The sequence below is a fragment of the Podarcis bocagei genome (assembly GCF_964188305.1).
Source record: "Podarcis bocagei genome assembly, chromosome: 1".
Lineage (NCBI taxonomy): Eukaryota > Metazoa > Chordata > Lepidosauria > Squamata > Lacertidae > Podarcis > Podarcis bocagei.
The window spans coordinates 84783574-84798793 of NC_138125.1; the positions used below are offsets into that span (position 1 = coordinate 84783574).

At 46.5% G+C, this 15220-nt stretch overlaps 1 protein-coding gene across 3 annotated transcripts; it reads left to right on the forward strand.

The window, feature by feature from the left end:
- Positions 1-4697: 4697 nt before the first annotated feature.
- On the forward strand, positions 4698-8223 carry LOC308573776 (olfactory receptor 10Q1-like). 3 transcript variants are annotated; one of them, XM_081171067.1, is made up of 2 exons: positions 4698-4903; positions 6891-8223. In XM_081171067.1, the coding sequence occupies exon 2, from the start codon at positions 6902-6904 to the stop codon at positions 7859-7861; it is 960 nt and encodes a 319-aa protein (XP_081027193.1). In that variant the 5' UTR covers positions 4698-4903; positions 6891-6901; the 3' UTR covers positions 7862-8223. The 3 variants fall into 3 exon arrangements, with proteins under 3 accessions (XP_081027193.1, XP_081027192.1, XP_081027194.1); XM_081171066.1 differs by lacking the exon at positions 4698-4903 and adding an exon at positions 6537-6566; XM_081171068.1 differs by lacking the exon at positions 4698-4903 and adding an exon at positions 6569-6611.
- The last annotated feature ends 6997 nt before the right edge of the window (positions 8224-15220 follow it).

Sequence of the window (15220 nt, forward strand, 5' to 3'; positions counted from 1 at the left end):
AAACATGCCCAGCTCCCTTAGCCGTTCCTCATAAGGCATCGTTTCCAGGCCTTTGACCATTTTGGTTGCCCTCCTCTGGACACGTTCCAGTTTGTCAGTGTCCTTCTTGAATTGTGGTGCCCAGAACTGGACACAGTACTCTAGGTGAGGTCTGACCAGAGCAGAATACAGTGGCACTATTACTTCCCTTGATCTAGATGCTATACTCCTATTGATGCAGCCCAGAATTGCATTGGCTTTTTTAGCTGCCGCGTCACACTGTTGGCTCATGTCAAGTTTGTGGTCAACCAAGACTCCTAGACTCCTGGTTGCAGTAGGAGGGAGAGACTCCCTAGATTCTTCAGCAGCCTGTCTCAACTCTGCCTCTTGGCCAACCTCCTCTCCAGCCTCTGCTTCAGCCTTGGAGACTGAACTGCTCTCTGCCACAGCCTCTTCCTGCTCACCACACCCTGTTACCTTTTCTGCTTCTAACACCTCTTCCTCCCAGTCTTCTTCCTCTTCTCCCGTTGACCGCTCACTGTTGTCCCACCACCAGTTCCCTGGCTGTGAGCCTTCTTCCCTTGGGAGTTCCCCAGTTGGTGCCTCCCATCCCTCCTCTGCATCCTGCCAGTGTATGACATTTCCCCACAAAGCAGAGTGATTTCTTATTAAATAGGCCATGTTATCTAATCTCCCTGCAAAAAACTCCAACTCACACACATTGATTGCTTGAGAAACAAGTTAGCTGGAAACACCCAAGTTGACAAGCTGACAACTTTCTTTTTGCACTTTATTATTTTTAATTTTTCGCCTCCTTCCCCCTCTGTTTTGTATCACATCTCTGCCAGATGAAAAGCTCTGGAGACTCAAAAGCTTGCCATGCTTTTGTGACATTATGGTTGGTCCCAGTATAAGTGTTGTCCAACTGTGGAAAAGAAGTGTCGTTTTTAATGACAAAAAATCACTGTAGTTTTTCTCTCTTCAACACCCTTAGGGAGAAAGCTCCACTGTACTAATTAAATACTTAAACAGGAAATTGTCCAACATTTCGTTGACTAAATAATGGGGAACCAATCCCCCTACTTATTTCAAAACATCTTGTACATGCTGTAAGTATATTGAATATGTTAGGCAATACTAAGCTCCGTAGATAAACTGCAGAAGATCAGCCAGGCTTTCCAGGTCTAATAGTTTAACAATAGACCCCAAAACAATTCTCCATCATCCGCTGACTTGAATTAGGCTGCTGAGATCAGGGAACCTTGGTGGTGGTAGGGGGAACAGGAATAGAATTGGGTGCAAACTTCAGTTCTGGTACTCTACTGAAAATGATCCTCAGGCTAAGCTAGTGCTCAGAGGTGCCACGTTCTATAATTGTGTCCATTTTCCAGGAAACACCATTTTGCTGCTGGCTCTGGTTGGTGGACCTCAAGTTTCTAATGAAAAACAAGTTGATCCTTCAAACTTAAAGGTTGCCTGCCTCTGCCACAGATGATCAGAGCGGTGAAGCCTGTTCAGAAGTGCATTTAGGGCAGTGCAACTGGTTCCCCCACACAACTGACATAGTGAATTGAGCAGAACGGAAGGTGAGAGGCAGGTGTGTGTGGATTCTGGCATTGCTGAAATTTGAAAGGCCAAAATCCACCCCTGTGAGGCTTCAGGGAATTGGCTTCCTTCCCCCATGGCAGTAGATAAGAAGATCAAAGAAAGGAATGTCTTACCAGTTAGAAAATTTAATAATCACAGTGAGAGAACAAAGAACACATCTCCTAGACATGGCGGTGCTCCCAATTAAGGATCCAATCTCCTTACGTCTCTATTAATCTACATCACTCCTACATCTTGTAATCTGAGGTTGTACCCTGTATGCTTTCTGTTCTGAGACTTTCTGAGCTCTTCTTGACCTTGGGCTGAGCAGAGGAATGCTGTCCAGAGATCATGAATCTGTTAACCCTCTCTCTTCCAGTGTTTCTCCTCCTAGTTGTTCCAGTATTTCCCAGCTTCTGCCTTCTGAACTATGTCCCTCTGCAAACCACCGTTCCAAATCTATACTGTCCTCCTGCTTCTGGGAAGTTTCAGGAGCGGGAGCAGGGAGAGGGGGTGGCTCCCACCATTCCTCCTCAGTGCAGCCCTCCTCAGCACGGTCCCTGACAACCCCTGAGGCTGTTGTAAATTGACACAACTACAATGTTAAGAAGGCCATTTGAGGGCTGACCCTAAGACTGCTATGGGGGCTACCTTGACTAAGTGGATTAAAGGATCTCAAACAGTAGGAAAGCTCTGCTGCTACTCAAGGGAAATAGAAGCATCATAACTGGTGGTTCCTCTTGTGAGATGTAGCAGGCACTATCGGAAATAAGTGCTGGGCTATGAATAAGATACTGCCTGTGGTTTGTGGTGACTCATCTCCCTCAGCTTCCTTTGAAAAATGCAATCAGCAATAAAATATGTACTCTGGGGCTGGGGAAGATCTCTTGCATTGCTTTCCTATCAGCCAAATGAGTCCTTCCTTGTTTTGTTAAATGCCGTAAAAAGAAAACAAGCAACTGTATATACAAATTCACCCCAGTGGATAGAACGTGTGGAAGGTGGAAAGATCTCTCACATATGTCTCTGACCTGATATTGCTATTGCAATGGTATGTGCATGCCCACCCCGTCCTTTCAGCTGCAGACAGGGAAATTGTGCGATAGATGTCACATAACCACAGCAGTGCTTGCAGCAAGGAAATGCAATATTAAGCAATTTCAGAGAAAGTTCTGTTCCTATCAGCAGGGCCAGTTTATTATTATTATTATTATTATTATTATTATTATTATTATTATTATTTGAGGAGTATGCTCAGCTTGGAGACTATCCTGAAAACATCTCCTCTTTAAATGAATTTTATTTATTTCCTTAGATTTATATCCTCCTCATCATTTGTTTTATTTAATATACCACTTTTTGGCCCCAAAGTCCCCAAAGTGGTGGACAGATTACTACAAAAGACAAATGCAATTATGTTTATGTAGAAAGATACATAAAAATTAAGGAAAATATACAGTATCTCCTGCCTGCCTTCAAACATGGAATCTTTCTAACCTTTGACAAAAGCATTATCAAAGCCCCATAAATTTTTCTGGGATCTCTTGGGTGGATGATCTCCCATTTCTTGTTGGGAGGTACATTCCACGCAGTGGGATGTGGTTCACCAATGCCCCAAGAAACTGGTGCAATGGAATTGGGGTTACTTCAACAGCAGAGTCCTTTGGTGCTGGAAGTCATGGACATAGCCAGGATTTTGTTAGGGGTGGGGGCTTTTTTTAGGGGATCCAGAAAAGTTGTTGAACTACACCAGACACAGGCAAACTCGGCCCTCCAGATGTTTTGGGACTACAACTCCCATCATCCCTGACCACTGGTCCTGTTAGCTAGGGATGATGGGAGTTGTAGTTCCAAAACATCTGGAGGGCTGAGTTTGCCTATGCCTGAGCTATGCCCATGCTGGAAGTGGAATCAAAATGCAAGTTTCACAGAGCACTTAATATAATGCTGTATTGTTGAGCATTGCTATTTCCCATGGCTTTCCCCTATCTTTCTTTTAATGTTTTTCCACTCAGAAAAACTCACAGTTTGCAAAAGAAGGATAAAAGGTATGCAGTTTCTGGTTGGTGGTTGCGGGTTTAGAAATCATAGTTGTTTATTTCCCTCTGACTTTTAAATTCATTTTTCACCTGTGCCTAAAGATAGTGTGGCTTCGTGCAAGGTTTACTCCTTTTATTTCCACCTTGAAACTATAGACAGATCCACACCATACATTTAAAGTACATCCAACACACATTTAAATCACTTGACTTCCCCCAAAGAATCATGGGAACTGTAATTTGTTGAGTGTGCTGGAAATTATAGCTCTGTGAGGGGATTTAAATGTGAGTTCGTTGTGCTTTAAATGTATCTTGTGGATCTGACATTATAATACCAATGGAACAGCACAGGAACATATACTGAGGAAATTTCTTACTATTTATAGGCAACCTCTAGTGGTGGAACAGATGGCTGGGAAATGTAGTTCATTGTTATAATTCTTTTATTGTGATACCATGATCTCTATCTCTATTCCCACTCCACTTCCAGATGTTGATTCCTTATATGTATTGTGCTGAATCTATAAGATGCACTTTTTGTGGCATGAATGTGGGGAAAGTGCAAAGATAATGTAGTTTTTAGCTTCCCAAACTTACTACTATCTATATATTGTTGGGGGATAGAGCACGCTAGAAAATATTCAAGATGGTGTCATTGTCAGCAGGGAAGTTTACAAGCATTAGGTCTACTACCAAAAAACTGGTCAATTACGGTAGTCACTGAATACTTTGGCTTGGATCAGTCCAAAGTTTGTGACAATTAGATATTGCCTCCATAGTGGATAGGTACTGCTTTGGACAGGAAGACTGTAATGTGTTTATCATGAGTTCATTGACCTTTGGGGTTTGTTTGATAAATATATTTGTAACAGAGAAATGGGTAACAGAGAAGAGGGTGATGTTCCCTCTAAACAAAAACCAACAGATACCTAACAACTCTACTGGGGATAATTCGCTTCTTCTGGAAAAAAGCTAAGTGATACCCTGTCTGGAGGATTAGGTGGTGGCAATGCATGGATGGTTGATGTTGCTTTGATTCTGTTGATATTTCAGTGGTGGGAGAAGGTCTCTGTATATCTTTTCACCCTAGCAAATAAACCAGAATACCCTAAGATCCACTGCTATACTGCAGAAGAAATGGTGACAGAGTTGAGTGGGGTGAAAATGACGCTGGACATATCACTTGCTTGTTAATACTTGCCTTCCTTTTGGGGAACCAATATCTCAGCCAAAGGAGATCGCCAGAAGGAGCACTCACTTTTGACTGTCATCCTGTGAGTCTGAAGAAACTTAGCAAGGTAAGAAGAGCCCCTCGCAGGCATAGCCAGTAATATAGCCAGTTGTTTCCATGTTATTCTTAAACAGGTTACATGCAATCAATCAAATAATGCCTAATCCACTTCTTATCCTTTGCCAAAGGGATGGGAGCCAGTGACCCTCCAGATATTGTTAGACTTCAACTTCCCTCAGCCCCAACCAGCATGCAGTCAACAATATCTAAAGAGCCACAAGCTACTCTCCATCCCTGCTTGACAGAATACTCATGAAAAATCATTTATTCAATTGTGCAATGGATAGGGAGTATGCTGGGGATAAAAGGCTATCCATTATCTTCATGCCCTGCTTGTGAGCTCTCCAAGGTATCTGGTTGGTTACTGATGGAAACTGAATGTTGGGCCAAATGGACTTTTTCTGGAACCAGAAAGGCAAGTGTTTTTGCACACAATGGTCCGCTCTCTCACTATGCTGATTCCTGCGGACTGAAAAGCTGGGGTGGGGGTGGGGGGTTGTAATGCAATTGAGCATGCTTGCTAATGCAGCTTTGCATTAGTGATGCAGATCTCAGTGAAGTACTATGTATTTATTAATAACATTTTATCAGCATGCAAGGTTCTCTCTTCCTCTCCATTTTACTCTCGCAACAATCTTGTGGAAATCTGCATCTGGATTTATCTTGTCCCTGCTTAAAGTGCATTAATTTTATTTATTTATGTTTATTCCACGATTCCTCCAAAGAGATAATATACCTCCTCTCTCTCCCAATGTCATCTAGTAACCTTATACCTGACAGTGAGTGAAGATCTGAAGTGCTTTGAGAGAGGCTTTCAGTTCTCAGTGTCCACACATTTCCTTTGTGCCATTGTTGAATCTGGTCAAACAGACTTGGCAAGTTTTTGAAACTTGCTTGCCTGAGGTAAAAGCTGGATAAGTGTATATGTACATGAGCAGCAATTCCTCTTTCATTCCACCTTCAACTTTATGAAAACAGGGGACCAATATTTTCACAACTGAAGCATTAAGGTCAGACCAGCAGCAACATGAGGGGGGACAAGCCCTGCTGGATTGGACCAAAGGGATAATTCATCATCCTGCTTCCCACAGTGGCCAATCACCTATTTACTTAAGGGCAAAGTGTAGGTTGCCCTTTCGCGCTCACCACTTTTCCATTTCCAGTCACTCTCCCTGGCCTAGCTGCTCTCCCTGGCCTAGATGAGCGCCACACCCCATAGTTGCCTTTGACTGGACTTTACTGTCCAGGGGTCCTTTACCTTTAGCTTTTTACCTTTACCTAATTGTTTAATGTATATTGAAATGGGAAATAAATATATAATGTGCCAGTATGTGACATGACTGGAAATTTCTATTGAAAAGAGCTTACTGGATTAATCATTAATGGGACTGTATCTTTGTAGCTCATTCACAAGGTTTTTAGCTCACAGTCAATTGAAAGATATAGTATTACAGGTCTATGCATATGCTAATCTGCAAGGCAACCACGTTGGGTGTGTGTTTTTTGTTCGAGGCTGCGGAAGAGAATGGATGTGTTAATCTGTGTGAGCACAAAGCCTGAGGCTAAAAGAGGCTGCAATGGAGAAGAGATTGAGTTTTGATTTTAGCTCTGAATACAATATATTTGTAATCTAAATTATTATGCCTTGTGCTGGGAAATTATGCTACTAGGTGAATGTAACTTTATTTGTTTTACGTTGTTTGGAGTTAAATTCTGTAAGTAAAGTTTTGAACAGATTAGAAAGTTGCATGCTGTTTTTCAAAAAATATTTTATAATTATTAGTAATATTTCATAATGATTCACTGACATTTGCATGGGAGGTATTGTATAGGATCTAAAACCAATTCAGTCTGTATTACATGGTAAATTAGATGCATGGGAGTGAAAAGTCTGAGGCTGATAATCAAGTTTCCAGGTATTTGAATCCCACATGCTCCAGTGAGATAACTATGAATTATGTATTGATGTTTAACCCACTGTTTCTTTTGTACAGTAACTGATGCGATGTACTTGGCACTTGCAAACCAGAGCAACCAATCCATTGCCTATGAGTTTATCTTCCGCGCATTCTCCGCCATTCCTGAGATCCAGGCTCTCCTCTTCACGTTCTTCCTTCTGCTCTACCTCACCATCCTCTTTGGCAATGTCTCCATCATCTGGGTGGCCTGCACAGATCATTCCCTACGCGTCCCCATGTATTTCTTCCTGGGCAACCTCTCTTTTCTGGAGATCTGTTACACCACTGTAACAGTGCCTCAACTGCTGTCCAGCATCTTAGATGTCGACAGACCAATCCCATTTGCAAGCTGTGGCATACAGATGTTCTTCTTTGTAGCACTTGGCAGCACAGACTGTTTCCTGCTGGCTGTCATGGCATATGACCGTTACGTTGCCATTTGCCACCCACTTCGCTACAGCCTCATCATGACCTGGGAGGTATGTACATGGCTCGTGGTTGGCTCACTGATCCTTGCACTTGTGTTGTCATTGGAGCTGACAGTGCTGATCTTCACCTTGCCTTTCTGTGGCCACCAACCCGAAATCAACCATTTCCTGTGTGACGTGCCACCTGTGTTGCGCCTGGCATGTGCCGACACCCGTGTGCACCAGACTGTGCTGTACAGTGTTGGTGTCATGGTCCTAACTATTCCCTTCATTCTAATATGCATCTCCTACATCTACATTGTGACTGCCATTTTGCGGATCCGCTCAACAACTGGGCGGCAACAGGCCTTCTCCACCTGCTCCTCCCACTTGACAGTGGTGATCATACAGTATGGGTGCTGCAGCCTTGTCTACCTGCGTCCCAAGACAGATTCATCAGAGGATGACGACCGCCATCTTGCTCTCATATACACTTTTGTCACTCCACTGCTAAACCCCCTCATCTACAGCCTGAGGAACAAGGATGTCAAACAGGCTCTAAAGAAGGCCATGGCGGGAACTAATGACTCTCAGGTCTGATTCCTATTCATATGGGAAATCCAATACCAAACATTCCATAGAACCATCTACCATGTCTAAGAAACAGGAGGCAGAATGAGGTTATGCAACGAAGGGAAAACGAGCGAGGTCCCAACTAAAGAAGAATGGCAACTTAAGCTGATGGAATATGTGCAGCTTGTGGACTTAACCTATAGAATAAGAGAACAAGAAGAACATATGTTCAGAGTGTACACTTGAAAACATTGGCAGCATTGAGATAAATTCAACAGTGTAAATAAATTTTGATGTGTGTATTAATGGAATACTGAATGGTTTAATTTGTATAAAATATACAGGGATTTATGATATGCAAAATGAACAATGGAAAGAGAAGGGATGTTTAAATGCGTATTCTAAATTGTAAAACAGAAAATTTAATTGCATATATATATATATATATATATATATGCTTTCGTAGATTCTTTAGTTGGGACCTCGCTCGTTTTCCCTTCGTTGCATAACCTCATTCTGCCTCCTGTTTCTTAGACATGGTAGATGGTTCTATGGAATGTTTGGTATTGGATTTCCCGAAGACACCAAAACCTGCATATATATATATATATATATATGTAGGTTTTGGTGTCTTCGGGTGTCTTCCCGTGTAAGAGTTGGGGTGTCTAGGCGACGTTTCGACGAGGTCTCACTCGTCATCTTCAGGCTGGTGCTTTCGGCTTCTAGTTACTAGAACAGAGCAGGATCTCAGTGTTTGAGTTCCTATAAATACTGTTGAGGGGGTGTGGTGTATGGCCTCCAACGTTCTGGGCAGATAGGAAGTTCCTAGGTTAATGTGCCTTTTCTTCTTTTGTTCATTAATTACTTGAGGGATATCTTGAGTGATTACTTGAGTGATATTCTGAGTACCACTTAGGAGGGTCATTAGGTGTGGATTAGTTGCTAAAGCTTTCGTGTCTTGACCTCTTGACCTTGTGAAGAGTTTTTCTGAGAAGATGGCTGTACTGCACTTAGTTGTGCTCTGGCTTGGCTTCGTGTATAGGGGCGAGCTGTGGTTTTGTGCCCTGTGCCAGCCAGATCTGTGTAGGGATTGCAGGGGGGTGCAGCATCCGGAGGTGCCACTATGGTTTGGCTACTGGATGGTGTCTGTAATTTATCTGTGGAGAGGGTCTGGGTTTGGGTCTGGTGTGGTTGATTGGAGATGGCGTTCTGTGTGCCTCTGGTTCTGGTGTCGGTTTTTGTGGGGAGGGCTAATTTCCAGATGTCTGGCAGGCGGGACGTGTCGTCACGCTTGTTCATGTTGTGAGGGTGTTTCTCTATCTCGATGGCTTCCATGATTATTCTCTTGTGGTGATGTTCCATGTTAAAGAGCAATTTGGAATCTGCAAAATTAATTTCGTGTCCTGTTTCTTTCATGTGTTGGTAAAGAGAGGAAGTTTTTTCTTCTTTTTTGACGGCATTCTTGTGTTCTGCGATACGTGCATTTATTCGTCTGTTTGTTTGTCCAATGTGCATTTATTCGTCTGTTTGTTTGTCCAATGCACCTCCGGATGCTGCACCCCCCTGCAATCCCTACACAGATCTGGCTGGCACAGGGCACAAAACCACAGCTCGCCCCTATACACGAAAGCTTTAGCAACTAATCCACACCTAATGACCCTCCTAAGTGGTACTCAGAATATCACTCAAGTAATCACTCAAGATATCCCTCAAGTAATTAATGAACAAAAGAAGAAAAGGCACATTAACCTAGGAACTTCCTATCTGCCCAGAACGTTGGAGGCCATACACCACACCCCCTCAACAGTATTTATAGGAACTCAAACACTGAGATCCTGCTCTGTTCTAGTAACTAGAAGCCGAAAGCACCAGCCTGAAGATGACGAGTGAGACCTCGTCGAAACGTCGCCTAGACACCCCAACTCTTACACGGGAAGACACCCGAAGACACCAAAACCTACATTCCTGTACCCGTGAAAATCTACGAAAGCATATATATATATATATATATTGTGAGGGTTTGATTAGCTGCTTGTGCGTGAAAACGTGCTCCCTCAGAGTTTGTGCGCCCCCACAAACCTCCGTGTGTGACGGAGCTCCTCAGACATGTCTGCTCTAGTCACTAGTAGAGTCCGACAGTGGCTGTCTGCGGAAGCGTTTCCAGCAAAGAAGTTCCTTAACGGAAACGCGTCTCCTGGACTCACGGCGTGACAGTTTCCTGCGAGGTATGGGTCTCCCTATGGGAGACTCCGATACCTCCCCACTGTTCTCGCTGGAAGCCTCCCTGAGCCCTCCCTCCTGCTCGCATTCCCTCAGAGACCCACTCCTCCCCCTGCTGGTCCCTGCTTCAGCAGTTGAGTCTCTTTCATCCTGCCTGAGTCCCTCCACCACCTGATGCTCTGATGGCAGTTCCCTGACATCCACCTCCCCTCCAGGGCCCCCCTCACCCCCTCCCAATTCCTCCCCCCTGGGAGGTGAAGGGCTAAAACCCCGAAACGAATCTTCCTCATCTTCTGACGTCTCGAACAATTCTCTCCATCGATCGTCGTCCTGGCCAGCTGAATCCTCCTCCTCTTCAGAATCTGGGAACCCCTCCAACTCCTCTTCCTCGTCGGTGGTGGCAAAGTATTCCCTTCGGAACCTCGCTACAGGCTGAGGTTTACGTGGGAACCTCTGATGAAAAGTCTCTATTAAAACCTCGTCATTGACATCCTCTGCCCTAACCCAGGTGTTTTCCGACTCCGGTTCCCCTTCCCACATTACCAAATACTCTACTTGATCTCCCTTCCACCTGGAATCGAGGATCTCCGCTACATGGTAGCTGTGTTCCTTCTCCTCCATTGCTGGTCCCCTAGTGACCCTCCCCTCACTGTCTCCTCTATACGGTGACAGCAACGACCTGTGAAAAACTGGGTGCAGCTTCATGTGGTTCGGTAACCGGAGCCTGAAAGCCACTGGATTGACCTGCTGTATGACTTCAAACGGACCCAGCCTTTTGGGTCTTAATTTCTTACAACCTCCTTTGAATGGCAACCCTTGGGTTGACAGCCACACCTGGTCCCCCACCCTGATGCTTTCACCTTCCCTTCTGTTTTTGTCTGCTTGCCTCTTATATTCCTCCTTAGCCCTGTTTAAGTTGAGTTGGAGCTGGCGATGGATCGCTTCCATTTCTTCCACGAACTGTTCTGCAGCTGGAACGCTCCAGTTCTCCCCCTCCCCCCCTGGGAAGGCTCTGGGATGGCACCCGTGATTAGCCAAAAAGGGGCTCATCCCCGTGGACACGTTCTCTGCATTGTTGTAGGCAAATTCTGCCAACGCCAGCTTCTCCACCCAATCATTCTCTCTGTCATTAACATAACACCTCAAATATTGTTGGAGAACCCCATTTGCTCTTTCCGCCTGCCCGTTGGTTTCAGGATGACGGGCCGTCGAGAAATTAACCTCTACATGCAGTAAGCTCATGAGCTTCCTCCAGAACCTGGAAGTAAATTGTTTCCCTCGGTCTGAAACCACCCTCAAGGGGGCGCCATGCAACCTAAACACATTCTCTACAAACAATTTGGCGGTTTCTTCTGCTGTAACCGCATGTGAGCAGGCTATGAAGTGGGCCATTTTAGTTAACAGGTCTACTACAACCATGATGGCTGTTTTCCCTCTAGACCTTGGCAGATCAGTCATGAAATCTATTGCCACTGCTTCCCACGGTCTCTCAGGTGTGGGCAGTGGTTCTAATAAACCAGCCGGCGCCTGCCTCTCCCCCTTGGCTCTTTGGCATTGTTCACACCCTCTCACATACTCCCGCACATCTTCCCTGACCTTGGGCCACCAAAATTCCCTGGTAACCAGCCACATGGTTTTGTGTTGCCCAAAGTGCCCTGCTGTGGGGCTATCGTGCAGCTGCTTGAGTACTTTCTCCCTCAATTCCCCTTCAGGTATATATAACGCTCCCTTATAATACAATGCCCCATTTCTCTCCTCAAAACCACCGGGTTTGTCTTCCTCCCCTCTGAGATCCCTGAGTTTCCCCTGGGCGTATGCATCCTGCACCGTACCCTCTACCAATTCCCTTTGCCCCACCAAAGTCGCCCCACACACCCAGCGGTCCTCTGGAATGATATGGGTTTCTTCGGGTGCTCCCTCCCCCTCCAAATATTCAGGCTTGCGTGAGAGAGCGTCCGCCCTAACATTCTCTGGGCCTGGTACATAACAAATCTCAAAGTTAAATTTGGAGAACTCTTGGGCCCATCTCAACTGCCTTTGGTTGAGCACTCGCGCCGTTCTCCAGTACTCTAGATTTTTATGGTCCGTGCACACTTGCACTTTATGTTGTGCACCAACTAGCAGATGCCTCCATCTCCGGAACGCCTCATGAATAGCAAGCAGTTCTCGGTCGTACACCGTGTAGTTCCTCTCGGATTTGTTCAGCTTCCGCGAGAAGAAGGCACACGGACGCCACTCCGACTCCTCCTTCCCCGGCTGCAGAAGAAGCACCGCCCCTATGGCTCTGTCAGATGCGTCTGTTTCAACCCTTAGCTTCTTTCGTAAATCCACATGCAGAAGTTGTTCTTCAGAGGCGAAGGCCCTTTTCAGTTCCTCAAACGCTCGCCCCGCCTCCGCCGTCCATACAAACTTCTTCTTACTGCTGAGACAGTCAGTGATGGGCGCCGTCAGATGGGCGAAGTTGCGGATGAACTTACGATAAAAGTTTCCAAACCCTAGGAACCTCTGCACATCCTTCTTGGTTTTGGGTGTTTTCCATTCCAGCACTGCCTGTACCTTGCCGGGATCCATGGCCAATCCCTTGTCTGACAGGCGGTACCCCAGGAATTCCACCTCCTTGGTATGGAACCGACACTTCTCCAGTTTGACCCACAACCTGTTGGCTTGCAGTCTGCTCAACACTTCTCTGACGTCTCTCACATGTTGCTCCTCATTCTCAGAATACACCAACACATCATCTAGAAAGGCAACGCAATTCTTGTAGAGCAAAGGGCCCAGCACGTGGTTCATAAAAGATTGAAAACACGCGGAGCCTGCTTGTAATCCAAATGGCATAACGAGGTATTCAAACGCCCCCAAAGGGGTAAACATGGTGGTTTTCCATTCATCCCCTTTCCTTATGCGTATCAGGTTGTACGCCCCCCTTAGATCCAGCTTTGTGAAAATCTTTCCCTTCCTCACCATGGTCAAAATATCATCAATTCTGGGCATAGGGAACGCCACCGGTTCAGTCACTGCATTCAGCCGCCTAAAATCACATACAAGTCTCGGCTTGTCTGCATTTTTTTTGTCCACAAAGAACACTGGGCTCCCCCCTGCTGCTTTGGACTCTCTGATGAAGCCTCTCTTCAGGTTCTTGTCAATGAACCCTCGCAACTCCTGCATTTCCCTGTCTGACATGGCATACAACTTGCCCACGGGAAGCTGTGCTCCAGGGAGTAAATTGATCTGACAATCAAAGGGTCTATGAGGTGGTAGTTGGTCAGCTTCCTTCTCGCTGAACACGTCGCTGAGATCTGCATACTGTGGTGGTACCTTCACCTTCCCCATTACTTCAGTCCCTGCTAGGGTGGCTTGGGCCCCTACTGAACCCTTCTCCCCTTTGCAGTGTTCTAGGCAATGTGCTGAACCAAAGGACACCACTCTTTGATGCCAGCCAACCAGCGGATCATGTAGAGCTAGCCAGCTCATTCCCAAAATAATGGGAGCGCCTCCCAGGGTGGCCACATTAAACGCTATCAGTTCTGTGTGCCTTGCCACCCTCATTATCATTGGGACAGTCTGCAAGCGGACTCCTCCTCCCAACAACTCCCTGCCATCAATCGTGGTCACCTGCAGGGGGTTGCTTAAAGGGATGGTCTGTATCTGGTGTTCAGCAGCAAACTCCTTGCTCATAAAATTGCAGGAGCTGCCTGAGTCCAATAGCGCCTTTATTTTTAGGGGGTGCCCATTCTGCAGCTCTAGCGACACTTCAATCACCAGAGCAGGTCGAGGAGCTTCTGGCACGGGCACTTTCACTGCTCTTTGGCCTGGCTGCAGTGCCCCAATTGTGGCAACCAGGCGTTGGCTTTTACCTGCTCCGCTCCCCCTTCTTCTCCCCCCTCAACAGCTCCCACCATCCCTTGCCATTCCTTCCTCTGGGGGCAGACTCTGGCAAAGTGGCCTGGCTGTTGGCAGAGATAGCATTTCCGGGGGCCCTTTCCCTCCTTCTTAGCTCCCTCGCTGGTTTTTGAAAATGCGCGCGCGCGCGCTGTTCCGATTTCCATCGGCTCTGCCGGCGGGAAAGCTGGCTCAGGAATGTCTGGAATGCGGAACTCCTTCCAACGTTCCCCTCTCCCTTCCCGCCTCTCCAAGGCTCTTGCCTCCTGCCGCGCTCCTATGGTCAGCGCAGATTTGGTCAGCTGATCCATAGACTCCGCCCTGGGGCTCCGTGCCAGCTCGTCTTTCACCCCCGAAGAAAGACCTTCTTCAAATAGCATTTGAACGGGTGCCACCGATAAATCCCAACTCAGTCTGTGAATCAGCATGGTAAACTCAGTCCAATATTCACGGACAGATCGACTCCCCTGCTTACAAGCCATTAGCTGTCTGCGCACCACCCCTTCCTCAATATCGCTGGAAAACATGATATCCATTGCACGAAAGAACTTCATTGTGTCCTTTAGTATGTCATTGTGCGTTGCCATTAGGGGTCGCACCCAGTCTCTAGCCCCTTTCTCAAGATGCCCAATTACAAAAGCAACTCGCGATTCCTCATCAGGGAACTCATCGAACTGCACATTAAGGGCATATTGCATCTCTGTCCTAAAAGCATGGTAGTCCTTGGGGTCCCCCCCAAATTTCTGCACCAATCCTGGTACCTTTCTGGGGAATTGAGTGGCTCTCCCCTTCTTGTCTGCATCCTGAGCCCTTCTCTCCTCCAGCCTCGCCGTCTGCAGGGCCAGTTGAACCTCCAACGCTCGGTATCTATCTTCCAAGCTTGGACCAGCTCCAGCCCCTGCTCCTCCGGTTCCGGTTGGTTCGCTCATGATGCCTTCTCTTGCACAGGCAGCGTACAATGACTGTCGGACTGCTGTGAGGGTTTGATTAGCTGCTTGTGCGTGAAAACGTGCTCCCTCAGAGTTTGTGCGCCCCCACAAACCTCCGTGTGTGACGGAGCTCCTCAGACATGTCTGCTCTAGTCACTAGTAGAGTCCGACAGTGGCTGTCTGCGGAAGCGTTTCCAGCAAAGAAGTTCCTTAACGGAAACGCGTCTCCTGGACTCACGGCGTGACAGTTTCCTGCGAGGTATGGGTCTCCCTATGGGAGACTCCGATACCTCCCCACTGTTCTCGCTGGAAGCCTCCCTGAGCCCTCCCTCCTGCTCGCATTCCCTCAGAGACCCAC